This window comes from Myotis lucifugus, unplaced genomic scaffold (genome assembly GCF_000147115.1).
Source record: "Myotis lucifugus unplaced genomic scaffold, Myoluc2.0 scaffold_1, whole genome shotgun sequence".
Taxonomy (NCBI): Eukaryota; Metazoa; Chordata; class Mammalia; order Chiroptera; family Vespertilionidae; genus Myotis; species Myotis lucifugus.
In genome coordinates this window covers 4,569,103-4,580,749 of record NW_005871049.1, presented here as the reverse complement: position 1 = coordinate 4,580,749, position 11,647 = coordinate 4,569,103, and the positions used below count along the sequence as shown (strand labels likewise).

At 46.3% G+C, this 11,647-nt stretch overlaps 1 protein-coding gene across 1 annotated transcript in view; it reads right to left on the bottom strand.

The window, feature by feature from the left end:
- Nucleotides 1-10,577, bottom strand: part of FAT4 (FAT atypical cadherin 4) — a 150,824-nt gene extending 140,247 nt beyond the window's left edge. Inside the window, exon 1 of the mRNA XM_014454892.2 lies at nt 5,403-10,577. Within this exon, the coding sequence (XP_014310378.1) occupies nt 5,403-10,577 (5,175 nt within the window). The remainder of the gene's footprint in view (nt 1-5,402) is intronic.
- Nucleotides 10,578-11,647: the final 1,070 nt, after the last annotated feature.

Sequence of the window (11,647 nt, the reverse complement as noted above, 5' to 3'; positions counted from 1 at the left end):
CATGGCCCCTCCCCCAGCCGCTGACCCCCAATCAGCCCCCCCCACCCATTTGGGGGCAGGGATGGCTGACCCACCGCCACAGTCCCTCCCCATGGCCAGCACCACCCCCAAATGGCCCCCCCACCCCAATCTGCGGTGGGGCCCACCGGCCAATCGCCACGGCCTCTCCCCCCTGGATGGCCTGGCCCCGATTGGGCCCCGATCGGGGCCAGGCCGGACAGCCAACCTCCCGCCGTCTCCTCCTCCCAACAGGCCCGGACGCCACCCATGCATGAATCTGTGCACTGGGCCTTTAGCTGGTTAATGAAATTATATAGGTTTCAAGTGTACATTTCTATAATACATCATCTGTATATTGATTGCATTGTGTGCCCACCACCCAAAGTCAAATCTTCTTCTGTCACTATATATTTGACCCCCCTGTAGCCTTTAACTTTTCTGAGACTGTTTCCACAGCTATGAAGTGGGAATGATTATTACTAGTGTTGTCATGAGGCTCAAATGATAAAACCCCTATAAAAGCATTTAGCAATACTCGATACATTTTATTATTTTATTATTATTTTTTTATTATTATCATATTAGTATATATTCAGTTCTGTTGCTTATATTTTGCCTGTGATGGATGATACACAAGATACACAGACATTTAATCTAAGATGCACTAACTCTGATTCTAAACCCTCCGGGAGAAAATCATTTCCAAATTTGGGAGTCAGCACTGATCTCCCAAAAGTCTCCATCACTTCTCTTAGAAATCTTGATGTTTTCATCGTGAAAATAAGTTATGATCCTATTGTTAAAACTCATTTCTGATCTTTAATGAATTCTGTTCCACTCACACTAGAATATTTCTACTAGTGTGGTTTTTATTTGTTTTTTACTGAATTGCAATGCACTGTATGACATGGGCTCCATCCTAGAGTGCCATTAAAGAGAACTGGGGAATCGAAACTGTCCTCATCATAATGAAAAACACTGCCTGTCTTGTTCACTGTGCTGACACTTACACCAGAGGTGCAAACGCCGTGGTGGGTAAGACTGTTGCCTGAGCACAAATCAAAACAGCAGTTCCCAAGTACCCAGCAATAATTGTATTCTGCACTGCTAGGCACTCACAGTAAAAATGATGTGCCAGTTCCACTTAAATACTGGAGAAAACTCCTTGAAAAAAAATAGTAAAATTATGAATTTTATTAACGCCGGACCCTTAAATCTCTAGGTCTTTTCACTATTCTTGTGACAAACACTGAAATGTGCACAGAGAACCAGTGATCTGTCCCTAAGCACTGCCGCTGTCTCACAGCAAAGCAAATGGGCAGCTGTTTGAGTTGCGAGCTGAACTAGCTGCTTTATTTATGGAATGTGATTTTTACTTGAAAGGACAACAGACAGAGAAACTATGTTTTTTTAGACTTAGTATCTGGCCAACAGTTTTTTTTTTTTTTTTTGCTGGGTTTGTTTGAAAATGAACAAAGGGAACCTGGCACTTCAAGGAAAGCAACTAACAATATATGTTACTAATGATAAAACTTGCACTGTCAAGTGAAAATTCAAATTCCGGAAACCTTCTAACCATCACTCTGAGGTTGAGAGCCAATACACTTAAAGACACTTATGTTAATATCCTTATCACATATACCAATATTTTCCAAATAACCAATGCCTGATATTTCCAAGTTATGCATAGGTAAATGTCCATTCAGAATACAAGTAGATCGACATATTTTTTTGTAACAAATCATGAATAATTCACTGACAGGGTTTCAGACTCCACATTGCAAGTAAGTTTTTAAAAAAAACGTCACTTGTAGAGTTCTGGTGTGTATCAAATAAAGTTGACAGTTCTCTAAAAAAGATATCAAAGTATCTCTCCCTTATCCAACTGCATATCTCTGATTCAGGATTGGTTCTTTTCACATGCTTCAACCAAAACAACATTTTTTGCAATAGGCTGAAGGAGATTTGAGAATCTAGCTGTCTTCTCTTAAGCCAGATATTAAAGAGATCTATGAAAATGTAAAATAATGTCTCTTTTTTCATTATTCTTCATTTTGGCAAAATACAGTTTTATTTAATACAATAAAATTAAAAAGTTATAGGTTTAATGTGATTTTTACATGAATTAATACTTTAACTTTTTCTCAATTTTAATGTCCTAATGGTAACTATCAATAAATAAGACATACCTAAGCAAATGCTCTTTTTGGGATCCTTGGGGTCCTGAGACCAACAAATTTGAGAACTGGGACCTGGACACAGACAATATTTCCTTCCATTAAACCCTAAGTTCCATGTGAGATCACCCGCTTAAGTTCCTCTTTTCCTTTCTGAGTTTTCTGACAATTCTCAATTCACTTGTAGAACAGAGATAATTGGTGTGCCCTGGTCCTTAGTGCAGTTACTGATCAAGATCAAATTTATTGACTTCCTCCATTCCCCCAGCTTATCTCGGTTAATTTATTTCTGAGGCACAAGAACACACGTTCTGGATTCAGTTCTTCTACCATCTCATTCAGCAAACATGTGCGGAGCACCTACTATACACCAGGCATCAGACTAGGCTCTGAGATCAAAACGGTCAATGAAACTAAGCTTCTGACCTCGAAGAGGTCCAACCCAGCCCCTCAGCTGCATATTCCCTTGCAACACATATTAAAGGAGAAATGCTTATTGATGTACTACACATCTCCATTGTTTGTTGAACCTAGAAAAATGATTGAAAATTTATATGAGCTATTTTAACCTCCTCTAGACTCTTCTGAGAATGTAAAGGCACAAAATAAAAAGATAATAAACCTTATGTCGGCAATCCAAAGTCATCCTTCAGAGACACTCCTATTCAGGCCAAAATGTTAGCTATGCAAGTAGGATAAATGAAGGCACACAACTGGACAGATCTTTGGAATGAGCAAAATCAGAGCCACAGTCCCCATCCCTGCTCCACACGCATCAGAGCTGGACAAAGAATGCAGATGAAATCATTTCTCTTTTACCCACTGACCCTCTGCTTGCCCATGGAATGTGGTCAGCCATGACTCTAGCCAGAAACCTGAGTAAGCAACCCAGATGCCTATCAGTGTACATGAGTAAATGTTTTAAAATTCATTGGAATGAAGTTTGCACTTGGAAACAAACAACTGAAAAATCACCTCTGACAACCAGAAGTAATTTATAACTTCTCTTTGCAGAATCATGGTAAATTAATTGTTTCAGCAGAAGGAAAAAGTATTTTGTTGCATATACTTAAAAGATACAACCAATAATAATATGAAATTCTAGCTCCCAACTACTGCTTTCAATATTCTTTGGGGAAGCACATTTGCTTTTAATTTTAGGAGTGGTTGGACCTTGGGAACTCAAACTTGGTTTACAATTTCAGCACTTTCGTTCACAGAAGACACCCTGACAAACAATTTTTCTTCTTATAAAACAATCAGCGTAAGGACTTCTCCTAGATTTTTTAATAAATAGGGTACAGTAAATATGAATAACTTTTCATATAGGTGTTACTGAGGTTTAAAAAAGCAACAAACATATTATTCCCTATTACTAACAAAATGATTTCTAATTATTTTTTAATCTGCAGACCTATTACAGAGACAGCACTACTTAATAAATTTAATCTAAAACAATCTTTATATATCCAATGAGTAAATAATAAGGCAAACCTTCTAATGATAACAATGGACATTTATTCTCATTCTCCATATTCTCTAATAAGTGTAATATACTGAACCAACAAACAACAACCAATAGTATCATTTGTCTTATAGTTTAACAAGTTCATCTAAAGTCTATCTTTAATAACTATTTCAGTCTTCAAACTAATGCAATCTCTTCATCTAGTAGTGATTCCAGAGAAGGAAGGAAGAGACAGGGAGAGGGTTTAGGGGAGGAATATACCAAATCAAAATAAAATTACATAAATCAAGGCCCGAGTCAAATCAAATAGCTCAACATATAAGACCTATGTTAAGATCTTTAAAAAACTAATTAGGTAAAAAAGGACATTTGGGTTAGAAGTCCCTTCAGGGCTATGTGTAAAAGAAAAAAAAAACTGAATTCCACTTAGGATTATATCTCTGAGAATTATATCTCTATTAAGAAATATACCTCTAATTATATCTCTCATATCCTCTAGGCCATGAATTTGCTGCTCCACCCACTGAACAGACATAGCTACCTATTATGAAAAAAAAAATCACACAGGATTCAAAAAGACGATAATAATAAATGAGCATTTTAAATGAAGAAAACCCCTCACCTTCCCCAAATAGAAAAGAAAGCAAGAAAACAAATACATGAGCCTCAATCTCACAAGCATGTTATGTCTGGTTTACGGCCAAATATCACAAACCACATTTGATATTTTGTGTTTTTGGCTGAGTGGCATCAGAATGACTTTGAGGGGAGTAAGGAGGGACAGAAAGAACTTAGAAAATGGCAAACAAGAGCTTTCCAGAGCACAGCTATATCATTTCTGGTAGATATCAAGACAACATTGGCAGTAGTTCAATTTAAAAAAACAAATCAATGATACATGGAGGTAGTATCCTAAAATATAACCCAGGGGAGGCCAAGCTTGGAATTCTCTTGGCTTATACTGTGAAACTAACTTCTCACCTGTCAGCAGACAGAACAATGTGTACCTAAACCAGGGTATTGAACAACACAGTCTTATCTCAAGAAACAGCCTCTAATCTCTGATCATTCACAGCACATTACATGTTTTAGGTTAAGAAGGTAAAGAAAGGATTGCCCTAAGTCAAAAGACAGTGCCTAAAATGTGAAGGCAGACGAAATCAGGAATCTCCTTGAACTTGGCTTGGCACATTGAAATTAGTCACTGTCTATAAAGAAACTGCTAAGGCTGCTGAGGATGTGAAAGTTAATACTGCCCTCCATGGCCACGCCCCCTAGACAGCTAGGCTGTAATGCTGATTTCTACCAAAGTTCTTAATTTTGGAACAGAAAATTCTTAAGTCTGAAATTACCCATTCTCTAGTAGGCTTCCTTACTGAGAGGTGTTTAGTTTAGTGCTGGGATTCAGCTTATGTAATTGGATGTGGGATGGTTGTTGTTTTTTGTTTTGTTTTGTTTGGGGTGGGGGGCACTTCAGAAATGGCTAAAACTTTCTCCCTAGCCTATACATATACATATGACTTCTATGAGGTGAACTATAAAGTAAAAACTGTTCATTGTTTAGTTTTGACCAGGATTAAAGCTAGATTTTATTTAATTCTTGTTAGTCTTTGTGCCAGAACATTTTTATATACTCCTGTCAGTAAAACCAATTATCAACAATACAGGTAAATAATTATGGAAAGTCATATAAAGAAGACTGATCTTTCTGGAAAGCATAGCAACAAATAAGTCAGAAAGGATGACAAAATCATTACCTCTGCTCTCTGTGTTCTGGGAAAAGCAGTTGATTTTTCTATGGCATAAACCTCCACCAGGTAAAGGCAAGCTCCTTGCTCCCGGTCCAGAATGGCTGCTGTCTGAATCATGCCAGTTTGTCGTCCAATAGTAAAGAGACGCCCAACGGTTTTTTCTTCACAACGAACTGAAACAATATAATACTCCACTGGGGCTTCCGATCCTCTAGGGCTAGCTGCTTCTATTGATATTACATTGGTACCAATGGGTTCCCCTTCCTTCAAAATAGTTATATATTTGGGTTGAGTAAAAACAGGTCCATCGAGGCCCTGAAGAATGACGGTCAATTCAGTGGTGGATTTCCTCCTTTCCGGGCCAAGGTCTGTCGCTGAAACGATGAGATTATAGATCAGTTGTGAAGGCACCAGCGCGGAGGCCACTCTCAAGTCTCCACTGAAACGGTCCACCACGAAGGTGTCTGTGTCCCCATTGATGATCTCGTACTCCACCTCTCCATTGGCACCTTCATCCGGGTCAGCAGCCATGACTGTTGTCAGCACAGAACCAATCACAGCCGAAGGGTCTGCAGCAAGGGCGTTTTGTGATATGAACACTGGAACGTTGTCATTGAGGTCTGTAACCAAAATGGTCACATTTTTCAGAGCATACCTTCTAGTTTCTATAGGCACAGCTTGATCGTTGGCTTTTACGGTTAACTCGAAGAGATTAGCAAATTCCCGATCTATTTCAGCGTTGGTATATATAGTGCCTTTGACTTCATCTATGCCAAAGTGGTTGCCCCTTGGCATCTGTTGGATGATCGTGTAGGCTAGCTGCCCATTAATGTCTGCATCAGGGTCATGGGCAGTCACTGAAATGACAGACGTACCAATGGGAATGTTCTCAACAATAGACTTGAAAATATCCCCAGGAGGAAAGCTAGGAGGGTTGTCATTGAAATCCCTCACCTGGATAACCACTGACATTGTAGATGAACGAGGAGGCCTTCCTTGGTCTTTTGCTGTTATATTTAATTTGTACAAAGACTGTGTTTCAAAGTCCAATTTCTTGGCAAGAAAAATACTCCCAGTGTTTGGGCTAATGCTGAAAGTTCCATGGTTGTTAGTCCCAGTAATGCTGTAGTGCAAATCAGCATTGTCACCGGAATCTGAGTCCGTGGCAGTAACGGAGGACACGAGTTCACCAATTCTCATGTTTTCCAAAACATCAACAAAGAGTGTTGATTTGGGGAAAGAGGGGGTATTGTCATTTTCATCTAAAATATCAATATTTAAGGTACAGGTTGAATTGAGGGAGACTGCCCCTGAATCCACTGCTTGAATTACAAGGGAATAGGCAGGTGTGGCTTCATAGTCTAATTTGCCAATTAGTGTCACCTGGCCAGAGGTACTATCTATAGCAAACTGTCTTTCTTCATTTCCTTTTATTACAGAATAATGAATAAGTCCATTATTACCTTCATCAACATCTGAGGCAGATACTCGTAAAACCTGTGTCAGGTTGGCTGCAGACTCTGATATTGTAGCTTGATAAAAGTCTTTTACAAATTTGGGAGCGTTATCGTTTATATCCTTCATGTAAACATGGACAGTGGCCTGATCCTTGAGAGGCTGTGGGAGCCCCTGGTCTGTTGCAATGACTGTAAAGCTAAACACTGCAGTCCCCCTGCGTCTCATAAGAGACTCCCTGTCAAACTGATGAGTATTTGTAATTTCTCCACTAAGAGCATGCAACTCGAAATCTGGCTGCACCATTTCAAATGAATACCTTACTTCTCCATTTGGCCCAAAGTCTTTATCTACAGCACTTACTTTGCCCACAAATGACCCAGCTTTCTGCTCCTCTTCAAAATAAAATGAGTAATTGGTACTGTTAAAAAGAGGTCTGTTATCATTTACATCTTCTAAAATTACAGTAACATTCACAGTAGCACTAAGGGGTTCCACAGCTCTGTCAGAAGCAACAACCAGTAAAACATATCTGTCTTGAAGTTCACGGTCCAGTTCACTTTTTATATACAATTGACCATCTGGGAATATGCCAAAAGCATCCCCTATATTTCCTTCAGCAATGCTGTATGCAATTTCACCATTGGCTCCTGAATCCTTATCAAAAGCTTGCACTTTAAAGAATCGAGAATTCACAGGTTCTGACTCAGAAAGGGTGACCTCATAGGAGAGCTGGTCAAATACTGGTGGGTTGTCATTTACGTCATGGACATAAACCGTTAAGATGACACTCGAGGAGAGCTGTGGAACACCCATATCAGATGCCAAGATCTCTAACTGGTAGGAACCAGCATGGACATCCAGGGGCCCTAGCAGACTAACATGACCATCCTTCTCATTGATAGTAAAGAGATTCTTGGGGTTCTGCTTCAGGCTATAGAGCACCATGCCGTTAACACCTTCGTCAGGGTCCACAGCTTTGGCTTGGAAAATGCTGTGACCAGCCTGCCAATTCTCCACCACATTCACACTCTCTACTGCCTGAAGGAAATGGGGAGAGTTGTCATTCAAATCCTTCACTGTTATGTTAACCATAGTGTCTCCAGTCACTGTGCCCCCGCTGGCCACTACTTTCAGCTGATAAAAGGACTGCTCTTCTCTGTCAATCACACTCCCTGTGGTAAGCTGCCCAGTGACCTGGTTGATAGCAAACATACCTTTCTGATCCCCAGTAGTAATGAGATAACTGATGTTGGCATTGAGATCCATGGTGGAAGCAGACACACTGCCCACATGATATCCCAGAGCCACATTCTCAAAGACCACGAAGCTGTAGGCAGCCTGACTGAATACAGGTGGGTTGTCTTGAGTGTCCAATACAGTGATGGTTACTACTGCCTGGTTGGGAGACTGCAAATTGCCACCATCAGTAGCCACTACTTGGAGTTGGTAAGCTGTTTTTTCTTCTCTGTCTAGGGCCATTCTTGTCGAAATAACCCCACTCTGAGCATTGATCTGAAACCGAGACCTGTCCCCAGCGGATATGCTATATTTGATAGTTCCGTTGAGACCCAAGTCAGGATCAGTGGCAGACACTGTGGTGATGTAGCTACCTCCGGGCTCATTCTCCTGAATATGAGCAAAGTACTGGACTGGGTAGAACACGGGACTGTTGTCATTCATATCCAGGAGACTCACATTTATGCGAGCCACTGAGGACTGGGGAGGGGAGCCCAGATCTGTGGCCAAAACCAACAGGGAGTAGAAAGATTGCTCCTCTCTGTCCAAGGAGGAGATAGTACTCAACCTCCCAGACACAGGATCCAGACGGAAAGACCTCTGGTCAGTCTCAGCCTCTTGTAAGGAGAAACGCACCGTCCCATTGTCACCCAGGTCCCCATCAGTTGCCCTGAGCACCAGCAGTTCTGTCCCTGTTGGGGCGTTCTCAACCACAGACACATCATACCCTTGTGGCTGGCTAAATACTGGCTTTTCATCATTCACATCCAGGAGAGTTACTACAAGCTGGGCGTAGGAGACCTTGGGGTGAACGCCCTGGTCCCGAGCACTAATATTCAGTACAATTTGGGAAGCAACTTCACGGTCCAAGCCCCCAGCAGCCCCGGTGGTCACCAGGCCGCTATGTTCACTGATATGGAACCAACCTAGTCCATTGCCAGAGACAATGCTGTAACGCAAATTGGCATTGAGACCAGAGTCGCCATCCGTGGCAGACACTCCACTCACGTAGCTTCCCGGAGGCGCCTCCTCGCTCAGGTTCACTCTGTACACTTGCTGTGCAAAGACTGGAGGGTGGTCATTGATGTCATTGACAAAAATCACCAGGCTGGCCACGGAAGAGCGCGCCCGGACCGCGGCGGCAGGGGGCGCCCCGTAGTTATCCGAGACAGACACGGTTAGGTTGTAAGAAGGAATGCGCTCGCGGTCCAGGGCGCTGGCCACTTTGATGAGGCTCAGGTTCGGCACTTTGCTGCTCTGCACCTCAAAGTGGCGCTGCTCGTTGCCGGCGAGAATTTGCACCGATATGTTCCCGTTGGCCGCGGGGGAGTCCGCGTCCGTCACGGTGAGCAGAGCCACCACAGTGCCCACCTGAGCGTTCTCGTCCACCGAGGCGTAGCGCGAGGTGGCGGGGAAGTAGCGGAATTTCACCACCGGGTCATTGTCGTTGACGTCCAGGAGCTGAATGAGCGCCTCGGCGCGCCCGGTGAGGGAAGGCACGCCCCGGTCCAGCGCCTGCACCGTCAAGGAGTACTGGCGCCGGGCCTCGAAGTCCAGGGGCTCCCTCACCGTGATGAGCCCCGTTTCGGGGTCAATCTGGAAGGGGGTCCCCTCGTCCTGCAGCCGATAGCGGATGTCCGCGTTGGTGCCCTCGTCCGCGTCCGCCGCCGCCACCTGGAGGACGCTGGAGCCCACGGCTGCGTCCTCGGGCACCCCCGCCTGGTAGTGGGAACTGCCAAACACCGGGGGGTTGTCATTAATGTCCTGCACAGTCACGTTTACCTGAAGGTAGCCCCGCCGCTTGGGCTCGCCCTTGTCCTTCACTTCCACCAGCAGCTGGTACTGCGGCGTGACCTCGCGGTCCAGCCCGCCCTCGGACACCAGGTGCAGGAAGGCGCCCTCGCCGCTCGGGTTCAGGGTGATGTCCAGGCGGAAGCGACCCTCCTCGTTGCCCTGGACGATGCGGTAGGAGTGGTGGTCCACGCCATTGGAGCCGATGTCTGCGTCGGTCGCCGTGTCCAAGATGACTTGGCGCCCACTGCTGCTGTCCTCCTTAAAAGTGACTATGATGGAGGGGTCCGGGAAGACAGGGGCGTTGTCATTGAGGTCCCACACCAGCACTCGCACCTCGGTGGGGTAGGTGGGCGAGCTGGAAAGGACCACCAGGTTGATCACGTCGCTGGGCAGGCTCTCGCGGTCGATGGTGGCCGTGGTGTACAGGGTCCCCGTGCTGCTGTTTATGGCAAACAGGGCGTGGCTTTCGCTGAGCCGGTAGGTGAAGCCCGGGCGCGTCTGGATGGTGCCCACCAGCGTGCCTGGGGGCTGCTCCTCCAGCACTTGGAACACCTGGCGCTGCTCGGCCCCGGCAACCTGGGTCGGCCCGGGGAGCAGGGACAGCAGCCCGAAGAGGCGCAGGAGCTTGAGTATCGAGGGGGTGGGCAGCGGGAGCCAGGCGCGGCCAACAGCCCAGCGTGCGGCCAAGTCCATGATCCCGACTCCCTGGAATGGCGCGATCAATAGGAGGAATAGAGGAGGCAAAAAGAATGCAAGAGCCAGGATTAAGTATTCCGGCAAATGCAACTGATGGTCCCGAGAGTTCTGTTATTTCAAGGAACCGCCAGCCCAGCAGAAGCAAGTCGCCTCAGCGAAAGGCTCTGTCCAGGTAGCCATTTAGACGCGTCGTGCCAGAGGAAAGCGGGTGCGAGAGGCGGCCGAGCATTCCGCGGGGCGCTCCTGGGCGCTGATGAGTTCCAGGAAAGTTTCTCAAACCTCAGTATTTCCCCCCCTTCACGTTGGTTCTGAATCTGGAGACTCTGAGCGTGTTCCCCGAGTGGCCGAGAGCTGGGAGAGGTGGCCAGTGTTTAAGGTGTACGAGCGATCGTTGCAAACACTCTTCAGAAACTTTGGAACTTGCCCGCGGCCAAGCAACTGAGGAGGGGAGGACCGACGCGGTGGCGCCGCGGGCAGAGGACGACTGCGCGCAGGGAGGGGCGGGAGGGAGCCGGGAGGTGCGCGAATTCCTCCCCCTAAAGGGCTGGAGACCAGGGGTCTCCGGGTCTCCCGCGAAGTCCCCGCCCGTCAGGAACTGGCTGTGGCGCCCCTCCACGGGGCTGCCCGAGTGGCAGCGAGGCCCAGGCGGGGCGGCAGCGCGCGGGCGGCGGGCAAACAGCGCTCCCGGCGCGGGCGCTAGGGCTTCGGTGCCCGCGAGCGCTCCGCCGCATCCTCCTCCTCCTGCAGCCGCGGCCGCCGCCCCTGCTGCCGGCGCAGGCAACGTCCAGCGCTCCTCGGCATGGTTTTATTTTACTTCCGCCGGGGCGCCTGCCGACCCGTTATTTGTACATCCACAGCGAGCGCAGGTCCCCCGTTCTTCTCGGCCTCGCGGGGGTCAGGCGGCAGCGGCGTGTGGTCCCCGCGTCCCCTCCCCTCAGCATGCCGAGGGGACCGTGGTCGGGCGGCCCCGGCAGAGCCCCACTCTATTGCGCCTCGCCCTGCCCCGGTGCTCTTTGCTTTTATGGTCCCGGGTCAGTTTCACTTTGTAATCCACAAGGCTTTGGGTT